Raw genomic sequence first — 23263 nt, 5'->3', positions numbered from 1 at the left:
TTGCACTGATCTTCTCTGGCTACCTCTGCCCCAAGCCCTACAACACCCGGTATTCCCATGCAACCTTCGATACGAGGCAGAGCCAGGATCAGCCTCCGCTTAGCTTCGGCGATGGGGGCGCACGTGCAGGGCGGTGTGGGCTGTGTCATTTGTCTCTGCGCTGTACGTATGCTGTGCGCTGAACTTCTTTCGCACCGTATGTAGCCAAGCGTGTTAATCGGAGGCGTACCGAGCCGACACCCGGAAGCATGCGCCCGGGGTCACACGGCGCGCGGGGAGACGGCCGTCCGGGCACGGCCCCCCCGCGGCCTCCGCCCCCCCCATCCTCTCCACGAAAAGCGGCGCAAGCGAAGCCGCGGGCGGCCGAGGTGCCAACCGAGAACAATCGGCACCGCAGGGGCCGCTGAGCCTCAACCCGGGCAGCCTCCCCCCTCCGTCGTGAGCGACGATCGCCACGTCCCTCCGTCGCACCGTTCCAAGGCCACGCGGCGAGCGCCTCGTTCTCCCCCCACCCCTTCGCCCCCCCACCTCCTCATCGCTAAAGACAAACTGAATTGCCAATTCGTTCACGCGTTGTTGGTGACGCACCGGCAAGCCTCACACCCCTCCACCCTCCCACTCGCTCCCCTCCCCACCGCCTCTCCCCCACCCACCCACTCGCTGCACCATCTCGGTGGCATCGCAACCCCCGCCCCCCAGGCGACTTCACGCACGGCTGGCTCGTGTCCCCTCCAGCCTACGACGACCCTTGGGGTCGGGGTGGAGGGGGAACGAGCTCCCGCCCCCCTCTCCACCCCCCCTCTCCACCCCGCTCTATCCCAAGCCTCAACCTCCTTTCTCCCTCCCTTCATGTGACCCCTGCTCTCAGCGCTCCGCCTTCTCCGCTGCTACTAAGGGACATTAATCCTGCGGTAAAGGTCTCCTGCCTAATTTCGTGGGCGTGACTTTCTCTCGCTCTCTCGCTCTCTCTCCGTCTGGGCCTCCCGAAACCGTTGTGTGTCACCCACGCACAAAACGACGCCTCTCATCCGGAGCATGCAGGATCGGTGCGCGCACGTTCGCTCGCTCGCAGCTCGCGACGCCTCGCGTTGTAACGAGCGGCAGAAAGAGAGAGACAGAAGCGAGGCGGAGAGAGAGAGGAGCGAGAGAGAGACGGGCAGACAGAATAATTGCATGGAAAACACATCTCATTATTTCTGGTTGCCAAGCCTGATGGGATTACTAAAACGCGCGATGTACACAATGGCTGCGGCGGAACACGTTCGTTGTTATTTTTAGCATGGAAGGGGAAATAAAATGTATTGCCAAATACGGTGGAACCCGGTTGGTGCGCTGTTAGAACGTAGCATCTGAATGCATCGAAAACGCAAGGAATTTTGACACTAAACAAGAGCAAAAAGTGTGATTGTAAATCCAAAGTGCCGTGCTCTCTTCAGAAGGGGAAATTGACATTTAACCACATAGCTTTTTTCTTGGCGAAATGAGCGCCAACACCTCAAAAACACTTCGTGCGTATACGCTCCAAACGTGTCAACCAATCCTGAGTGAGAAAACAACAACAACAACAACCAAGTAATCGGATGCTCAAGCAAGGCAGCCACATGACGTCCAATCAGGAGCTGGCGGCAGTGCACAATCGCTGAACGGCGTTTCCGACCGTAACCACTTGCAAGGCGACCAATCCAGGGCGCAGTCGTGTCAGAGTTGACTCTGGATCACTGGACGGAAGGTTTATTTATTATTTAAAATATACAGGGAGTGCTGGCGTTAAACCTGGTTCCACCGTATCGCGACCGCACGCCGTTGCTTACCCTTGCTCCGCCACTCTGTAGACCCAAGGCCGCAGTGAGAGAGAAAGGTTTTGTAATCAATGCGTGTGAACGTTAGAACATGTTCGTTTTTGCTTTGCAGTCAGTGGTTCAACACAGGTGAAGCACACAACTTAAATCTGGAACATAGGCGACAAAGCACACATTTAATCACAAACACAGGCAGGATTTTATGATCTTTGTGGAAATGCAAGTGGAATATACACGGAGCAAATGTACAGCATTTCCATTTATGACTCAGCGCTGAAACATCGTCTGGAAAAGCATAATTTTATTTTATTTTAATGACGACCAATGGGCAACAACGACTGAAAATGATGACGTTAATGACCGTTAACGGCGATGATGGTTATTTTTGACGGACCATCATTGCTATTATTATCATCTCATCTCGCTTTAATTTCAACGCATTTCACGACAGCCGCACCCCACTGGCGGTGTGGCGTGTGTCATCTCAAATAGATGCAGACGCACGGTGCGGAGGACAGGCGAAGGCTCAGGATTACACCGGCGAGGCTTAAACAAGCCCCCCCCCCTCACCCTACCCCCCCCCTCGCGAGAGACATCGTTGGCTCTTCAGCGGCACTTTAGCGATAAACGCCGCGATCGACGCCTGCGCGATAAAAGGGCTCAAGTGCACGCGGGCTGCCGCCGTTTGGGACAAACATAGCAGGGGCACGGTTACCGCAAGAGCGCGCGGGTTTATCGATGACGTGGATTTTTTGTTTTTAAGATGACGCCGACACCGACCAACAACGGCGTTTTCTCCCACAGCGTGAAAACTCCGGCTCCGGTCCCTTTTGAATTTAAATTGCCAATGGTGTCGTGGCCGCGCTTATAAAGAGACAGGCCAACGGGGGTGAAGGAAAATCGTTCGGGAACTCCTACCCAACAGCAGAGCGCCAGGTCGAAACACGGAGCGGCCGCGATGGAAGATAACATTGAAGACCCCTCGCGCAGTCGGTGTGAATCAGATAAACCATCCCAACCACGACCCGACGCAGCACACCGAGCCGATACATTCCTAGCCAGGGCGGCAGAGGACGGCGCAGTGGTAGCGCTCGTGCCTCACAGAAAGGTTCCTGGGGGTTCGATTCCCAACTCAGGTGTCTATGTGCATGGCGTTTGTATGTTCCCCCCTTATTCTCCGTGGGTTTCATGTGGGTTCTCCCATTTCCTTTTGTAGCAAAAAAGAAAAAACACGGAGAACGTAACTGGTACTTGCCCAAACATCCCAACGCCGAAAAATTAACTGGAAAAAAAATTTATTTGGGATTACACAACATCAGCCCCTAACTGTGACAACTTGGTAGAACCGTCCTACAAAAAGGCTAAGCTTTCCTCGTAAGCAAACCAAACAAATGCACTTAACCAGCTGACAATTATAGTGCCCTTAAATCACCCATGAAATCCAGGTGAATGTCAAGGACAACTACAAACATTAGGCAATATCAAGAGCCAAATATGTTTCTAAATCAACCGATAAATACATTATTGAGTGTCACTTTGGCTTTTAGAATACGGCTTGCTTACGGAATAAGAGTGTGTTTGACACAAACACCAAACTAAATGCACCACAACCACCGCCCCCAAGCGTGGATGAAAAGTCTGTTTGTCCGCGTATGTCTGACAACCGTGGTAATTCACGGGCATTTTCTCCCTCGGCAAGAGAGGTGGACAAACGGACACTTCATCGCTGTGACTGAAAATTAGTTCCTGAAGAAGCTCCCAAGCACGTGCAGCGAAACGTCGGTCACCGTCCCGTGCAACGTGCGGCGTGACCCGAAGAGGCGCCCAGAGCACACTTTGAGAAGCGCCGTCTGAATGCCGTGCTGTTTGGCTCGCGCAGCACGCCTTGTGGGAGACGGTCGCAATAACACGACGTGCTACGCCAAGGTTTTTATTTTATTCTGCTTGCCGTGCAACCACCAAGCGCTCCGCCATTCTGTTCGACGCAGGGCTTTGGGTCCACGTGCCAATCACTGCCAAAACCTCAATGACGCAACTCCCCGGGGGGAGGAGACACAGGTGGCCACGCCAAACACCGGTGCCCGGGCGCCTTGCAGCAACTATAGCGGCCAGGTGCTCGCTAATAGGATGTGAGCGGGCACATTTGGCAGACGTGAAAGGAGAACTATTTTTGTTGGGCTCATCGTGTGTGTCGCCACCGGTGAAATATCGGTCCCTTCGTCCCCCCCACCTCGCCTTCATTGCGCCAACGTCTGGAGGGGTGGTGCGTTATTTTGAAACGTTACGTTTTTCTGTTAAGTTAAGTGGGGGGGCGACAGCTGCCAAGGTGCTGAAGGACACGGCAACATTGTCGGCGACGATGGCGGAGATAACGCTGGCAGTGACGAATGAGGACGGCACAGTGATGAATGAGCACGATTACGATGATAAACAGGAAGCGTGCCGCCGCTGTTGGGAAGTGAGAAATTATCAAGATGCAGATGATGATTAATGAGAAGACGATGTGGGGGTGAGGGTGGTGGTGTCATGACAACAACGGAGGGACTCTGTGAAACCGCGTGATGGACATTCACATCACAACAGATATTTTACAGATGTATTTTTACACCGGCAATTAAGGCAACAAGAATAATGGCCATGCGACGTGACAAAGGGCCCTATTGCGTACGCAGATTAAGCCTGCTATCTGTAAGTGCCTCATTTTAATAAATTGGCAAGCCCCATTTGAAAAGGACTGTGCAGACAAATGCATTCTAGGGTGAAGCCATTGACGTAAAAGGTGCTGCTGCTTCTCTCCCTATATCATGAAAAACAAAAACAATGACATTATTTTGGTTCAACACAGAAAAAAAAAACATTTAATTGAATAACAAGGGATTACACATTTAGAGTTGACAAATTGTTTCAATTTCAAAATGAGCGACTTGAGATTACAGGGGAAGAAACATTACGATTCTATCTCAACACACTCGAAAGGTCCGTGGCACTAAAACCCAACAATTACTTTCAATTTGCTTGACAACGTTTTAAAATTAGATGATTTATTTAAAAAAACTAAATATTTTCCGGAACATTACATATTGCTCAATGCTCAGCAGTTAGTTGTATTTACCGTTATCATTCGTGATTAATAATTAATCTGTGTTATTAATCTGGGTGGACTGATGATGGAATTCGATTCCCGGCCCATGGCTGACATCGGAGGTGGGTGACATCAGAACCCTTTCTACACCAACGTGCCACGGTCATGGGTAGGGCCCTTATCCAGCAGTGGATCGACAAGGGGCCCTACGCATCAACGAATTGAGACAAAACGTCCCCAATCTGTGTATGCAAAAAGGGATTTCGTGCCGCCACTGTGCTATGCAACTGCTCCCACGATGCACTTTACCGGGACTGATGATAGGGGTGAGGGAGAACGCCGGTTTCGCCATGAGCTCCACTCTCGCGCTCTTCTGGGCGTCGTATCTCGTCTGGCCATCATCGCGCTCCTCATCGCATCCGTACTGCCGACGACAACGACAGCAATAAACAGCGACCGTTGGATGACGTCCGAAAACACCGCACACGTTGAGCCGAGCCTGGCAACGTGGACACTGGCACTAAGGTGGCGAGAAGACTCGCCAAGCCCAGCAGACAACTCGGCCACAGCGCGGAGATTTGTGTCACTTTGCTTGGATTTTTCCCTGATATATTCCCAAAAGATGCAAAGTTTGATAGGTCACCCGCAAATTACGGCGATTGGGGAAGTGCAAAGCGGCACTGCCCGCTTTCACGCGCAGAGCTTAGCAGGACTCGCGTGGGAAAACAGCCTCGATATTCAATGAGGATTCTCCCTGGGCGAACACACTTTCCTGTATTTTTGTTACACTTCAGGCCAATCGTGCTACTGGCACCGCGTCGTGAGATGAATAATCTATTTTGAAATCTCACAGAGCAGTGCGTGCGCCCCTCGCACGAGAAATTTTTTTTCCGTAGAACTTCTCTTGCAAAATCCCACAAGTGGCCTTTGCATCCTGCATACTCTTTGCGGCACCCTCTCCCACACACACACACTGCGATGAGGATGTCGCTTGACAGCAAACCAAATGGACATCATTCCTGAGAGCTGGAATTAGGCCAATCTGGGGTGCAGAAAATAAAATTAACAAACTAGTAATTTGTGTGTGCAGTGACTAATGACTGCACTGAGACCATGCACTCACTATATCATTGAGAAAGTGGATTAATTAGAGGTGGCTGCCCTGATTCTCCAAACCAGGACCTCCTGGCCACCACGGACCACATGCGACGACGTCTTATTTTAGAAGCGTCTGCATGATGGGTCACGTACAATCCTGGTGTCCCTTGCAATAAACGACCTAGGGCCTCAAAGGCATCTTAAGCGGTCATGAACAAAGGTCATATGTAAATGTTATTAATTTATCAGACTGAAAACACAGAGATATTCAGGGTCACTAAATCATCACTGATCTAATTTAATATCCAAGCTTCTTGCACCGTGGCGTACGCAGCATCCCACCAGGCCCCAGAAAACATTCGGGGAAGGGTAAAGGCGCAGCGCTGCAACTGCTCGCTCGCGCCACTGCTAGCGGCAGGGCCTCCACTAGAGGGAGCTCTGGAGAACCCCTCTACAGAGGGAATATTGGCCTACCCTCCCATGATGGCCAGACGTCTTAGAAGAGGTGCGAATACCCACACTTTATCCCACCACACGCGACCAACCAATCAATCAACTGACGGACGGGACAGCCCGCCGCTTGACAGATGTCGAACTGTAGCTCTGCCACGACGAGACTCGTTTGTTCATTTTTATTCTCCTCCATCTTGGTTCGCAGCTCGTCCCTGCGCGCCCGCAATCGGCGTGTCCCGTTACCTCGATGGGCGGGACGGGAAGCACTTTGTCCGGGCTCTTGATGGAGAGGGGGACGTACCACAGCGTGGCCTTGTTGGTCACGCGCTTGCTGCCTGATTGCACAGACACAGAAACGCACGCGCGCACACAGACACACGCATGCGCACACACACACACGTAGCATCGCACAGGGAGAGTGTTACCAACGGAAACACGCCCACCAATGAATAATGGTGATGCACTGGCCCTGCAAAGTTCATCTGGATACATTTCAGATTGCTAGCTCTCTCTACGTGCCCCCTTGCTTTCTCAAAGACGTTGGCGATCGTGGCCTTTTTCCTTTAACGCTCTCTTCATGATGCTGCTCAAGAACTTGGTATTTGAAGCTCCCAGTTGCATCATCAGCTTTTTTATATATTTGGTCTCTTGCTTTCACATTACATGTCCAATATATCTAATCCTGCCCTTTATCTAATTATTCTCGTAAATGTAATGTTTGTACCCAGTGTCTCTCCATTACATTTTTAATATGCTTCCTAAAAAAAACACATTTTTGTTGCTTCTATTTTTTTTCGTCGGGTCTTTGTTCTTGATCAGCTGTCAGAATTGAAATATCAGTGTGACTCGTCACGTGCCAAATAGTACTCTGGCTGGCAGGGAAACATTGGCAAGCGTTTGTCCCCTGCTATGCGTGACCACACTTGAAGGGATCTCAAAAGTAGTTGAAGGATATCGAAACACGACGGGTCGCACCGCCCTGCGATCGATCCGAATGAATTCTTCTTCTCGTGACGACGCGATGCCGATCGCACCATCAGAATAAAACGAGACGAAATGTTTGGTTTACGAAACAATTAATTTAATATTTTTTTTTAGCAATCACACCTCTCTCTGACTTCACGGTGGCATGAGGGACCCCCACAAAGTTTAAATTATTCTCCCTCATCAACAAAGTTGTGTAACTTGTGCTGGGCCAGTGTGGTTCCAATTTTCTAAATAATAAATAGTTGTGTTTTTTTGAGGGCAGGGGCAATTTTTATCTTCCTTTAAAAAAACTTAAAGATAGAAATTGTCCATTCTCCTCTCATGTTTTTAAGCACTCAAAGACAAAGATCTCCCGTATAGCAAAAATCAGACTCTTTTTTGTGGCAAGTGCTGTTCGCGAGTAGCACCCGTGAAGGCCACCAGGGCACACGAGAGGGGAGTGGGTGGCCAGCATCACGCCCGGCCACCTTTGCCTGGCTAGCGACGGTGTTCACACACCGCACGGGGTACTCAATTTGAGGCCGAGTCGACCTCGGGGAGGCCCAGGACCGGTTCAGATAATTGTCGACGATCTTGGCGGACGCGAGCCGGGAATCGAACTGGAGCGGACGGGTTCGCAGCCGAGTGCGCTAACCACTGCGCCGCCACTCCGAAGCCGCCCACACTGACTGCAGCCGTCAAGAGGCTTTAGAAAAATTGCCACCGGTCTGCCAACGGCCGGCATCATCCAATTCACCGCAAGAATGATTATTTTAGCTTCACATCTGTCGCCCCAACCAAATTGCTTTTTCGACACCTTCATCACAAATCCCAATGGGGCCTGATCACTGCCCAAAATAAATTTAATAAACCCACAAAATGCTATTAATAATAATAAATATACACAGTCACTTTTAACGTTCATGCGGACAAGCAGAGGAAAATTATTTGCCCAAAACAAATTGCTGCGAACGTGAAAATTAATTTGTCGTGGTATTTTAAATTCATTGGTTGAGATTTCTAAGAAACTGTATTGCATTATCTCTAAACTCTGAATTAAATTAGAGGCGTTGTGACGGATGATTATTTTAATCTAACCATGAATTGCGGCTGATATCCTTGTATGGCAATACACTGCAATGCTAACTTAGTTCTAAGAAAGAGGTTTCTTTGTATCCGTGTGTTTTTCATTAGATATTTACGTTGAAACACGAACTCATTTATTACGTTGTTTTGTGCTTGCGTGTTATTGTGCTGCATATGAATTGCGCGACGGTCGATTTATTGAACATTACCTTTAGGACGATTCTCAATAGTTCATCATCAACCACCATGATCATTGCAGTTTCCCAAGATCCTACTTTAGTCAGAACCCTAACTTCAAATCAATTGCAACCACTCGCAAAAAACTGCCTTCAAATCTCAACACGTGAGCTGCCAATTTAAGGCCATGCGACGGTACAGCACTTTTACTACCCTCCAACATTTTACTTTGCAAAAGTCAAATTGCAGAAAACACAATTGATATGTTGAACAAAGTAAACATTTCAATCCGCGGCAGCTGTTTATGAAGGTGCTGCGAGCGTACGGCCCACTTCACAACGCCAGGACAAAGTAAATTGTTCTTATTTTTTTATTTAAAGCTTTCGTGACTGCAGGGATTCATATTCTTGGTTCTTTCGGTAAAGTCACGTAGACTTTACCGAAAGAACCAAGAATATGTTCTTATTTTGTTGATATTCCACAAACAAAGAAGCAAGCCACGCTTCTCGAGGCACCAATGGTTCTGAGCAGGTATGGCGTGATATAGGATATTGTCACCAGGGTGGCGAGATGTTAACTACCTCGCCTGGTATACAGGATCTAAAAGGCATGGCTTGATGTAAAGGATATTGAGGACGGACTGCGGCCGTACATTATTTGTCTCTTCCGCTGCCCTTCAGCAGAAACTGATTTGACGGTGCGAATGAAAAAAGAAGGTAAGAAAGCAGGGAGGAATAGACAAAACATAACAGAGATTGGCTCCGTAGTATTTCATGCTTGAGCAGGTCCTTACATGCCACCGGCGAGGTGAGCCCATAGCACACACAACGCCCCCGCGAGCCCTGCCCTCTGCCTGACCTTCCCCCAGCTTGATTTCCAAACACAGCCGCCCCCGGGGGGGGGGGGGTCCACTTCCACACTCGGTGCCGTGACCGATCGCAACACCTCATCCGTGCAGGGTCACAAATAAAAACCCTCCTTACCCCTCGACCGCATCATCCCGTACAATCCCCCCCACCGCCCGCCACGGCCAATATCTCCCCCCTGCATCAATCACGCCGGGCCGCGACGGCAGCTGCACCGCTCCCCCCCCCCATTCAGTTGATTCCCAACTCGGCGATCCCCGTGACGAAATCTGAACACCCCTCCCCGCCACGGGCACCAGTTCAGTCCTGTCGGGCCCACAGGCACAGCAGCAGCAGCAGCCCCTGCGCTAACACATGTGCGTCAAACCCAACCGTTTCTCTCCCTCTCTCGACATCTCTCTTCAACTCTCCCCATGTAGCTCGTTCTCCAGCGATCTCCTACCACTAACCGAGTCATCAGAGATTATTTGTAAGGTATTATCGTTGCAGTTGAGCATAGCCCCCATTTTCTGCACATTGTGAATAAATGTGTTCTGCAGGGAGGTCTGTGTGTGCGTACATAGAAGTGTTGTGGGGTGCGACAGTGCATTGTTTATTACCACGCTGCGCTACAAACCTGCCTACCCATGTTCAATTCCCACTCATGCCAACACCAGTGACGATTATCTGAACTGGTCCTGAGCCTCCCCTAGGTCGACTCAAGAGTTGCTCGCTAACAGCACTTGGCCGGCAGTATGTTAGGCTATACATTTTAATTGATCGTGATCTTCACAGGGCAAAGATAGATTGTGCATGTGACATAATTTACTTAGAATGTATGTAAATCACACGGTTGTGTTAATTGTAGGCCGGTGCAGTGAACGAAACGAGATGTAGCAAGTGAGAAACAACACACATTGGACAGCACAAACGAGACAAACAAAAATAACTGACAATTGAATCATATCACAATCCCAAACCATGGCAATTCACTCATTCATTCATTTGCTAGGGAGGGGGAATGGCAGCAGAGTGGTTAGGGTGCCGCACCATGAACCCGTCGACTTCAATTTGATTCCCAACCACGGCTAACATCAGTGGCGAATGATATCAGAACCTGCGCTGCCCTCCCCAACCCAGCTGCACGAAGCCGCACAAAGCTGCTTGGTGATGTATGGTGATAACAAACCCCAATGGCAGACTTGGCGTGTGGAGACTTCCACCCCATTGGTGGAATGGGAATAACTTGAATTGTTGCATTTATTCATTTGTCGATCTACCCGTCAATGTGAAATGCAGCACAGAAACGAACGGCCAGCCAGCTGATCTGGGCGGGATTCAGACATCGCATCCCAAACCAAAACTATGAACTATTTTTTATTTTATTAGATGAAGCCCACCGAGCTATATATCTCTTTTTCAAAAGCTACCTGACCAAAAACGGGAGCTTAACAACGTGGACATGTATATCAGACAAATACTCTAAACGCACATTGACTTTAAAAGTGGAGGGAAAACCAGAGGACCCGGAGAAAAAGCCACTCGACCACGGGGAAAGTGAGAGAGATAAGCAAACCCCAGACACACAGGTGTCAGGATCGGGATGGGACCCACGATCTCCTGAACACCAGAGGAGGGAGTTAACATCTCCCCCACCGCGCACACGTACAATACACTCTGCCCAGGCTGAAAATAAAACGTGTCCCCGTATCCCAGCGGGGAGGAGAGATGGAGTCGCGCGTGCGCGTTTGGCGGGGCGGCCGGGTCTCCGGGTGCCTCCCGCTGGGGGCCGCTTTCTCTCGCCGTTAATTACCGAGCGAGATCGGAACACACGGTGGGGGGGGGGGGGGGGAGACAGCGTGCCGTGCCGGTGGCCCACACCGTGCATGTCCCACGAGTGTGTTGTGTCTTCGTTGTGTGTTGTGGCCGCGTGTCATCGTTTCTATGTTTCCGATTAACGCACTAAAATGAGCACCACCGGGGTAGGCTTTTGCGTTCGTGTCGCGTGCTGTTTGTCACAATGTCCGACGTTTCGCTTCCGCGTGCTGGGAGCACCAGAAGCGGCACGTCGGACATCCTGGCCGAACAACACGATCCCGTTAAGCACATCGGAGCACTTTAACGACGTGTGCTGACACGGCGAACCGAGAGCACGGGTCCGCTCCAATGCGCTTCGTGGGCGTAATGACGTCTTGACAGAGCCGCGGCGGAGCTTGCAGGTAAACAGAGTAACAGTTTCCACTCTGCCTAAATGCGGCCGTGCCACGGACAGACTTGGCTCAGGCCACGGGACCGCGACATTTCCATCGCGCTAATGGACGCGGGCGCCGCTCCACTGCCGACTAGAGCAGGCAAATGCTATGCTCGGGCGTTCGTGACTGCTGCGCCTACACAGAGACCTTTCCCGGGAGCGCCTCTCTTAATCTGCACAAGAGGGGGCAGCCCTGCCAGTGATGGACCACGCCACTGACCGTGGAAGGGCTTCCGCCTCGGGGGGAGCGCTGGAGAGCCACCTCCAGCAAATATTTTGGCCTACTCTTTCGCGCTGGCCAACTACCTTGGGAGAGCTGGGAGTAGGCATGCGTTATAGCCAGCCGCACGCAAACCTGCCGCCCGATTGTGGTTGCAATAATTTAGACTGCTGGGTGGACAGAGGCGGGGCAGTTTAAGAAGCCTCCACCATCATTTCAACCGCCGGTGACGTGGGAAGTGCAGTTGCAGCGAGCTAACCATCACGCCACTGCAGCATCCCTTTTGAATGTGCGGTGCAGATTATAAATAGTTTTTTTTTGTTTAACACAAATTAATTTTGTTGTTTTTGCAACGCTTCCATTATATATACATACACCAGACACAGCGGGACAGAAGAGATAATGGGAATAAAATGAGGAAGACGATTAGACGGCAATTAGAAGCGTAAACGCAAGTCAAATTCGGGCAGCGTTAGCGCTTTCAGCACTCGTTCACCTCAAGCGCTCAAGCGTGACACACCAACATCCATATCCTTTCTGCCTCTTAAAATTAATGCGCATAAACGAGAGAAGCTACAAAGATTCACATCTGCAATTAATAACAGCACATCGCGATGCTAAACATGAAGTTAAAAATAGCACCGGTTATAACGAGGTTGGTCGGGAAGCACTTCCCCACCCCAGCCCCCCCCCCCCCCGAAGCGCTCAAACAACCATCGCCGTCGTCGTCACCGATACCGGCGGGGGTGGGACGCGCCGCAACACGCTGGCCCATGCTAATCACGCTAATTAACGGCACTTGAAAAGAGCCGCGAGGCCGACACCTCATTAGTCACGCACGCGCTCAGTGGCCAAAGCCACAGATTGAGGGGGGTGGGGTTATAAAGGGGGCGGCTGTGTGGGCACGATGGGGCGATGCTGGGGTGCCCCCCCCCCACCGTGGCTGGTGGCGTCTGGGGCACGGCAAGCGGCGTTATTGATGGGACCTTCGCTCGTGCACATCCCCACCCCCTCGCCCCCTCAATTTGTCCGCCCGCGTTGATTGGAGGAGAGAATACCACGGGGCCCATGCTGCATCTGATTTAGCTTACAGAGCCAGTCATAAAAGGGATATTCAACCGATTCGGGGGAATGAGTTAAAGCGCAGATATTTTATTTATTATTATTCTTCCTCGTCTTCTTCTTTGTCACGCTTTGAGCTCGCCAGAGTGGAAGACTGCTCGGCTCACAATCTGAAGGTTGAGAGTTCAAATCCTGGATGGCTGCTGAATGAGCCACATCATCCCGGCAGGGTCAAAACAAGGAGTATCGCCTGAGAGCGCCAGGTGGCTCAGAGGTGAAGAGCACTGAGCTGGCACCGCTGAGATGCTGGGTTCCAAGTTCAAAGGATCACTAAATCGTAAATCGACGGTGTTTGTTCCATCAAAAGAGTGCATCCTGCTGGCTTGCGATGTATTGCCATCGCGGGCACCACGCATATGTGGGTGCAGTACCGGCCCTAGAGGGGCTCGGTGAGCGCTGTCCCACAGTGCCGAGTGGCACCACGCTCTGCGTGCAGTGCCGACCCCTACAGGATAGGGTGTGAGAGTGCCGGCCATGGGAACCGAGTTACTAAGGGCAATGGCATTCTGGTTGACCCCGAAGGACACGTGACCGGTAAAGTCTACACAGGGGCCCCCAGGTGGGGGCTAGGGGGGGTCACGTGTCAGGGTGGAGAACCGGCTAGAGGATTCTAGAAGGTGGTCGTGGCTAAGGGCGGAGCCAGCCACGTCACGGAGGATACAAGCCGGGTCCCCGAGCGGGACAGGCTGCTGTTGTTCATCCTGAAGAATCTACGTCCTACGTCCTACAAGAGTCACCAACACGTGGACCGGGACCCAGGCCAGGGTCCGTCGTAGCTAACTCCAGTGTAATTAGAGTAGTTAGCCTGGTGGTCCACCACCATAGGTAGTTAATGTGTTAAGGGGTAGTACCCCGTGTGTTGGTTTTAAGAAATGTGTTGCCTCCAAGAAGTTCGTCTGCGACTCAGTTGAACCCACTACATATGGATGGATTGTGAAAATCAGAAACGGCTAATGTACAATATCGTACGGTTTGAAAATTGAGCTCTGCAGAATGTGAAATATGTTTTGGATCCCGCGATATCAACGTTGCAACTCCTCTGGGATTCGTTTCAATATCACAAAGAGTCACATGGGCTCCTTTTTCTACTTATTTAAGATGCCCTCTGAGAATTTTAGTAATCCCATAGAAAAAAAAATCTCTCAAAATGTATTTCAGATTAGGCTGCGCTTCGAGAAATACATACGCCTCTGGTGCTATACATCCACGTGTGTGTGTTATTCAATGTCCTTAAATGGAGATTGTTGACTAATAATAATAACTATTATTAAATTGGCTGCCTTGTGATTATTAATGTCGTCAAGTTGTTTTTTACAGTTAAGACAACAAATGCACGATGATAAGCATCTATTTACGATGACCCAGAATGGCACTGATCTCTATCGGTGGAAATTACACATTCCCCTATTGGGGACCAGTCTGTGCAGACCGGTGCTGCTCAACCTTCTTCACTCCATGGCACCCACTGCCGAGCTCACTCGATCTTCGCGGAGGAGAAAACAGCGCCAATAAATAAATAACCACTATGGGCTCTTCATCCGGCAGTGGATGGATCACGGCTGGCGATGATGACGACGTGCGAGCGCGTGCGTCTCTTCAAGTGATAACGCCGATGCGGACCAACTCGTTGCCGTCACAGAAATGTGGAATGTCCACGACCGCGTGTCGTTCTCCCCTACTGCCGACCTCTCCAGAGCTGGCCCACTTTACTCCAGTGACCCGGGTGCTGCTCCGGGATCCACTTTCTGCCCCGCCTCCCCCCCCATCTCTGTCCCCCCCTACTGCCGAGGCCTATATAACCTCGTGCCACGGCAGATCTCTCGCCTACTTCAGCAGTTTTTTTCTTGCTGTGGTTGTCCCACCTGATGATGATTGCTTGCGTCGTGATCTATTATTTTTCTACCTACGTGACTTTACCGAAAGAACCAAAGAGTATGGATTCCTGCAGTCACGAAAGCTTCAAATCAAGATTATCATGTGAAGTTACGGGCAACCCCCTTTGATCAATTCGGCTGGTTTTCTGCGGGGTCGGTGCCTCACATTTAAATTGGATTAACTTCACGAGTTATTATGACTCCCCGTTACACAGACGGACAGACGGACTGATGCCGCTAATGCATTACTGCTTTCAATCTGAGCTGGAAAATTACCAAATAACAAAAAAAATAGCCCATCCACACACACCTTGAAAATTGCAAGCCTGGTCACTGGTGTATATGCTGAAGATGAAAATCCTAAACCCAAGCCCTCCACAACAAACATAGGAGAGATTGTAATTAATCCCCGCGTGTATTCTTAGACTGAAGCTACGCGCTGCACCAAACAACAAATCTGCGGCTGACACGAACACCGCCCGCTAAGACTGATGGATCGGGGCACGCGGTCACTGATAGAGGCGCACGGACGCTGGGAAGCAAGCAAAGCGAGCGCGGAGAGATGCACGATGGTAATAACGCGCGCGCAAACGGGCGGTGGCAAGGGATGGTGGGGGGGATGGATGTGTCGCAGGACAAATTCTAATCCGTGATGCATCGCACGCCTAGAGAAGAGAAGACGAGCGAGTGGAATTCACTTGCGCGGTGGCGGCGGCGTCTGAGGAGGGGTGGGGACCTTGTCGATGGCTAAACCAGACGTGGATCGGCAGCGATGGAGCCACGGACCAAAGACAATATCAACTCCCAGGACCGTCTGCTTTGGCCCCCTCGTCATGCTGCTTGTTGCTGGTCGCCTAGCATCTAGGGCCTGTGTTTCAGAAACCATGACAACAACAAAACATCTTTCCATCCTGCTGTCAGATTTAGAATTCTATCAAATCCACTGAAGGATCCCCTCCTCCCTCCTCCTTCCAAGTCTTCTCGCAGGGCCGTTCCCTAGCTCGAGAGAAACTACTGGAACTTAAAGAGGTGCGTCGACATTTATGATGTGCTCAATGACGACACTACAGGTAACAACAACAACCGCCATTCGCCACAAAGTGGCGGTGGACGTCACCACGACGATTGTGCCAGGCTATGTGCGCGATGAGACAATAACACACTCACTCATCCACTCGCTCACCCGCCCACTCACCGCACTACCAGTTACCACTGTTTTTGCTTCTTCCCTCTCACCACTCCACTTTTGAATTCCCTCCTCCCATGATGCAGGTATCCACTATTGCAGGTATCCACTATTGCAGGTATCCACTATGCAGGTAGCACGATGCAGTCATACGAGAAGTCACTCACTACTTGGCAAATTATGAATGCAAATCTTGTAGAAAACAGAACTGCAGGCACACACATTAAAAGTTAATAAGAAATATTTTATTTAGTGAGGATAAAAAATGTAGAACGACTTGTGCTCTGTATTTATCAAGTTTCTTTTTCTTCCTTGATTTGGAAACATTGAAATGCGTTTGTTGTTTTGCTGCACAGGACTTGTTGATACCCCAGGTATCCCAAGAGAGACAGAGAGGCGTCTGTCCCCATTGGGCTCCTGTATAATCATAATAATCTACAGCGGTCTGCCACTCCATTGCTGGATGAGGGCTGAACCCCTCCCCCCCCTGCCGTGACAGTCACGGGGGATGTTTGGTCATACTTCACCCCGCCAGCAAGTGCGGCATGGTCGAAGGGTTTGAGCAACACGGGATTTGGTGTCAGATATCACTCACTTCTGATGTACGTACGTGCTAATCGGAGGTGTGCGGGAAGGACAACAAGCAGTTTTAAAGACATGAGTATTTAATCGAGATGATTTCAACGTACATAGCTCCAATGGCTTCCTAATATGATGATTATAATTAAACTGAGAGACAGGAGGAGGAACACGTGGATTAGAGGACATACGCAAGGTCACATCACCACACTTGATCTTCATCTAGCAGTGGATAGACCATGGTCACGTACGCTCAACTCCTTTCGCACCGCACGCAGCCAACCGTGCTAATCGGAGGTGCGTAGCGAGGAATCGAACTCGTAGCATGGCAGACCAACCACGGGCGTGCCACTGCCGAACCTCGCCCAACGGGCTTTCGCAGTCACTCGTAAACAGAGAAACCGCGGGTTTCTCTCCGCTTTTGTATCGCCGGAGCAACGGACAACAGGGAGATGAAATCACGGACCGAGCTGCACAGCCCGGATCGCCTGCACACTGCCGCCACGCGGCAGGTGGTAATGGGAAATGAGAAGGCATCGTAAGAGCTACAAGGTAGCAGTGGGTAGAGAAGGGCGATTCAATAGTGAGGCTCGCAGAATTAGACATTTGCTGAGCGGTTTCGTTCCTCGTGCTCAGTGATTCATATATATTTACTCTGAAAATTGTTTTATTTTACCAGGTAAGGCCCACTGAGCTATATAGCTCTTTTTTTCAGAAGCGACCTGGCTATCACAAATGATAGCTCGAAGAAGTGGCTTATCATGTGGAAATGTATAGCAGCCAAATACTCCAAATGCACGTTGATTCTAAATGTGGAAGGGAAAATCCGGAGGACCCGGTGAAAAATCCATGCGACCACGGGGAGAACATGCAAACTCCAAATACACAGGTGTCAGGGTCTGGATCGATCCCACGGCCTTCCTGTATACCCGGCAAGATAGTTAACATCTCTGCTCGGGCAAGCTTGGAGTAGGAGAGATTATCATCATAAGGCACTACCACGGGAGTAGAAGGGATGCATATCCGTAAGAAACCTGTATAACAGCACCCTGTATTCCTACAAATTGAAAAAGAGCATCTTAGCTCAATGACGAGCAGGTTAAAAAAAAAACGCGAGAACAAAAATATGGTCGAGATGGATACGGAGTGCCAAAATAATTACCGGAGCAGCGTTCCGGACTGTTCCGCCTGACATTAAGCACTTGATTCAGCTGCAGGACAGCCAGCCACCGAACTGTGTGCACTTCTAAACAACTCGCTCGCTGCAGCCGCGCGTGGCCACCGCGGCATCCGGAGCAGAACAAATGGAATGCGACGTGCGGCAGGAGATCTCAGGGCGATGATCACGACGACTGTCAGGAGCAGAGCCCTCCGAGGCACACGGATCTATTTGATTACTCCCATACCCTGCATCCCCCTCCCCTCCCTCCCAACTTGAATTGCATCAATGGTGTTCTCACCATGGGTGAAATAACATACATTCACATCACAAGAATAGTTAGAATAACACGTTGTAATGACAATATGTATCAATACGGATGTTTAAACTGCACTAGGTACTAGGTGGGTCAGCACACTTAAACGCAAATGCACATCGCACTAAACAATGTGCAGTTCCAGCCAGTCTTCAATCCACTGCTGGATGATGGCAACACTGGACCGTGTGGGGGTTGTTTGACTGTACTTAACCACGCTCGTCATTCTCGGTCAGTGGATGGACGGAAGGGACACACAGGGTCCGATGTTAGCTGCGGGCAGGAATCGAACTCAGGTGGCCAGGGTATAGAGTGCGCCGACTGCTTTGCCACCTCACAGAAAGGAGTAATTAAATAAAAAAGGGGGCTCGCATTGATATGTTCACAAAAAAAATTGAATTACCACCTCTTTTGCAGACGCTACATTATAACATCCCACAAGTACATAGGCCGAAACAGCTCGCAATTGCCTTGAAGATTATATTTGTGCAAGTGGAAATTAAACTGGAGCATTCCGCATAGAGTGCAAGAGAATTAATTTTAGTTTTTATTGCTTTAACTTTTATGGCTGTACCAAATCCGAAGGTAATGTGCAAATGTGTGATTATGGCCACGACTCCAAGTGCACAATGCTGATCCCCTGTAAACTGTGACACCGATTAACCGTTTGACTCGTCAATTTGCCACAATGTATCCGCTCACGTTAATGTATTATTTTAAGAAACTATACAGTAGGCACATAACGGAGTAATCAATAAAAAAACATTCTCGTGCTCTTAAAAGACGAAGCAAATTGTGCATGTGAGAATCAATTTGTTTATAATGTATGCACAAAATGATCGGCTCATGATATGCTAATGTTATTTGGGCTGTTTAGAGGAAACACAACTTGTTCATGAATATCTGATGGTATTAAACATAGCACTAGACAAATCAATTACTGAATTGTATCGTGACCCGCAAAACGAGACGATACATTGAATCGCTGGCAAGGGTGAATTGGGAGATGCCCACTTATCAACGTGCAAATTTGATTCACAATAGATTTTTGGGTTAGCCCACAGAATGAACGATATGGCCGAAGTTGCGTCGTAAAAACCTGCACCACTCGGCAAAGCCAAACGAATCTAGCCAAAGAACAATGCTTACAATGACATGTAGTGACTATTGCACAAAATGTGTCACTTGAAACTATGCCAAGCTTCTTCAGGACAGGATCCCGGAAGTCACGACAGTATAATTTGTCTAGCTATGTCAAGTGGTGGAGGGTCTTAGGTACACACATTTGGCCGTGTTCATTACGTGGCCTATCCCAAACATTAATTACGAATCATAATTTCAGCTCTGAAAACATATGGGTTCAGCGAGGACACAAATTTCTTTTGCCGGTGTTTATTTGTTTTCTGTTGAGTAGGACCCAGGGAAAATCCACACATTAGAGGAGCTGGGCATGGAGGCACAAACGAGATGCACTCAGCAGCCGGTAATTATACCGCTACGGCAATCGCCAAATCCGATGTAACACCCTCGCCAACACACACATATGCCTGGGAATTGAGCTTTCATCCGAGGAGACAAATTCTGTCACCACCACTTGCCCCAACACACTGTTGCCCCAACAGTGTGTTGGGGCAACAGACTGTTGGGGCAAAGGCTGTCTGCGAGCACCTATTGAGACTGGCACGGTACACAATGGGGTGGGTGGCCAGCACCACGCCTAGCTGCCTTTGTCTGCCCAGTAGCGATGTTTACACTCCTCACCAGGTACTCATTTGAGGCTGAGTCGACCTAGGGGAGACCCATGACCGATTCAGATATTCGTCAATGTTGGCCATGAGCAGGAATTTGTCTCGGATGCCCGGGTTCATAGCGCAGCGCGCTAACCACTACACCACCGCTCCCCAAGTACATACAACAAGACAAAGATCCCCGTATAGTCTTAACAGACTGTGGGGGAAAGTGCCATTAGCGAGTAGTACCTATGAAGGCCGGAACGGCACACGAGGGGGTGGGTGGCCAGCACCATGCCCGACCGTATTTGTCTCCCCAGTGGCGATATTTACACACCGACCTAGAGGAGGAGGCCCAAGACCGGTTAAAATAATCGCTACTGGTGTTGGCCATGAACGGGAATCGAACTCGGGTCGCCGGGTCCGTAGCACGGTACGCTAACTGCTACACCACCGCTCCCCATGCATGCACACACGCATGCACACAAAGACGCGCGTAGGCAGAGATGATTTCTCTGCTCGCGGGAAAGTGATCCCTGGTCACAAACAGAGGCACCGTCCCGCGGGACCAAGGAAATTATTTCCGAGCGGGCGATCCATCAACTGATTCGTGGGAATGTTTCTATTGTACCTTGTCATTTGTTATATTTTTTTTCGTTCGCAGCTTATTTTTACTCCACTTGCACGACCCTTGGTTCGGGCAATTATGGGGATTGCATTCAAGCCGGCGGGCCGTGGCTTTGTTTCTGCCGTCACGCGCAGGCCTTCGATAACGAAGAGCGCCGGTCGCGTTAGATAACGTCACAACAGGGCCGTACGGCCAGCAGGAGAGCGATACATTCAGACGCAGACAGTGCTATGGTGGCAGCACTCGACTTACTGGCTGAAGCTTCGACGAGTTTCAATCCCTTTCAGGCATCGACACAGAAAATCATCATGGCCAATGACATTGATCACACAACATACAACGTGTCATCAATTCCTTCCCTATGCTAGATTCCTCAGTTGCTGTACAGTTGGCACAGGTGACACCTGTGACCTCCAAGGTCTGCGGTTGCCGACTTCTTGGTGTCCACTCCACTGCCCGTCTCAGTAACCTGTGCTTTATTTTATCATATTTGTATTTATTTATTTACAATTTCAACTGTGTAGCGCGCTACACAGTATTCGCTCGCCCTGGAAAAAAGGGAACCACTCAGAGGGGCGAGGAACCACAGACAAGGGGAAAGGCAGCCAGGCAGTGATCTGCCCCCAACAAATGCCCAAGCTCTGCGGTCCTCTATATATTAAGGTGTTTTCAGCCAATGAATAAGTGTTTACATGTGGGAAGAAACTGGAGCGTCCAGAGAAAACGCACACTTGTGAGAGGGCAACACTTCCAACCCCAGAGAGACGAAACAGGCAGGGGTCCACATTTGATGTTCCGCACGGCATCTCGATGCCCACGGAACGGGGGCTATCCAACACCTACGCGATCCACCTACCCTCGCTGGGCTAAACCAGGTCAAAAGCAGGCAGCAGTGGAATTTCCACCAGGAGCTCAGGAACACCAACAGAGATAAGACCATAAAAGGGAGTCCGATTTTACTTGATTTGGAATTGCAAACGTGGAATTTTGCCAGTATCTCTGCAAGGGGTACATCCAATTACCTCTGCGGCACTAACCCACTCATATATATTGCTCCACTTAGGTCTTCAACGCAATGAACTAAATGCTATGACTCACGCGGTGACAGTAACGGTGTACATACACGCGCACTAGAACTTCATTACGCAGACTTCAATTAAAGGAAACGGTAAATTATGCACCGGTATACTCTCGTTTCCAATTATTCCGTGTATTATTTAGAAACCTTGTCGGTCGTGCGGATGAATTGCGGTTCGCTTCGCTAGTTCTGCGATTAATTTTTCATAGCCACTGTACGTAGTTGGGTCGTCAGCTAAAGGTGTTGGGGGGGGGGGTCTGGATTGTGTGCGTGACGCCCTCCTGCAAGGAGGTATAGCCCTCCAGAAGGCGGTACAGCAAGTAGGACATTGACTGGGCATGCGACGATTAATCCCAGCCAGCAATTCGGTGATATGTCACTTGCGTTGCAAGTGATTGATTTTGGTACATCAGCTCGACATGCGCACATCAAATCGCGTGTTGAACGTACACATTGTAAAAACGAGCACAGGCAGCCTTGGGCAGAAGGGATGACAAACGGCTACAAAATTGATGCAGCAGATGCAGTTCAAAAAAATGCCAAACACACACACACCGAGAAAACAAGTGTCAATCCACAGTAAATTGCCACTAAACCCTGTGGAACTATAAACCACGTGTTGCTCGACTCAATACCCACGAGTAGCAGATAAACTCATTAAATCTATACCCCCTTGACAGGGGCGTACCCTGTTGGTGACCTGAAAAGGAAAGACCGATGCGAGCACAGATAAACGCGGGCCTAGAAGATTGAGCCGGCGACTTGCCAGGGGGACTCCCTGCGGCACAGAGCGCCGGGAACGCCACTCACCGCATCACAACAATCACCGCAACAATGCTAAAGGGGGAAAACATTTAAATAAATGGGCTCTGTGTTTTTTTTCACCGGTGCTCAACGTTTTGCTACATTGTTCCTCATGTGATTGGCCTTATCGGTATCGTGATACAACACAAAGTGTCCATTAAGGAACCTGCGCAAAAAGCAGTGCACCACCCTGTGCGCCAGCTGGCCAGCGACCAGCATCAACCCGTGTGTGCGCGATTGAGAAAGAACAGCTCCCACAAACGGATTTCCACACGTCTCTCTTATATATGTGTGTGGCAAAATATAGTAATAGGTTTTACCCTTTCACTATATTTTGTCACTGGTAAAGGAGGTCTCACAGTGTAAATGCTTACCCCGAGCTCTCAATACTCTGATAGTGCGCTGTTTTTGAGTTGTACTCCTTTTGGCGTCATCTGGTCCAACACCAATGGAGACTAGGCTCTAAGAAAAGCTGTCTTGGGTGTGGACCAATCAACTTCAAGGACAGTGCATATCATTATCAGAGTTGTTTCTTTTTGTTTGCATTTTGACTGCTTGTGTTGTGGTTATTGCAAACATGATCCCTTGTATAAAGGTGTCAGTTTTTGTACCAGTTGAAAGGGTAGAAACCTATTACTATATTTCGCCACTGGTGAAGGAGACGTCTCATGGTGCTAAACCCACCGAGCGGCAGCGGTGGGTTTAATGTCGCGGTTTGGGGACCGAGAGGGGGGGGGGGGGGGGAGGGGCTCCGACGGCTAACGAATTCAATTCCGTTGGCAAGCGGCAATTTGCGCGGCGTGATTGATT

At 49.9% G+C, this 23263-nt stretch overlaps 1 protein-coding gene across 4 annotated transcripts in view; it reads right to left on the bottom strand.

Annotated features, from left to right (window-relative positions):
- The window catches only part of ACOT7 (acyl-CoA thioesterase 7), an 89588-nt gene that overhangs the window by 42072 nt on the left and 24253 nt on the right, over positions 1-23263 (bottom strand). For 2 of the 4 annotated variants that reach the window (XM_061568198.1, XM_061568200.1), the window contains 3 exons: positions 6676-6767; positions 5191-5305; positions 1812-1826 (listed from right to left, as the gene is read on the bottom strand). In XM_061568198.1, the coding sequence (XP_061424182.1) occupies positions 1812-1826; positions 5191-5305; positions 6676-6767 (222 nt within the window). The remainder of the gene's footprint in view (positions 1-1811; positions 1827-5190; positions 5306-6675; positions 6768-23263) is intronic. The other 2 variants (XM_061568199.1, XM_061568201.1) reach the window with 1 other exon arrangement.

This window comes from Lethenteron reissneri, chromosome 40 (assembly GCF_015708825.2).
Source record: "Lethenteron reissneri isolate LAM-NWPU_2019-01 chromosome 40, ASM1570882v1, whole genome shotgun sequence".
Classification (NCBI taxonomy): Eukaryota; Metazoa; Chordata; class Hyperoartia; order Petromyzontiformes; family Petromyzontidae; genus Lethenteron; species Lethenteron reissneri.
The sequence above is the reverse complement of the archived record's forward strand: the minus strand, read 5'-3'. Positions and strand labels throughout refer to the sequence as shown.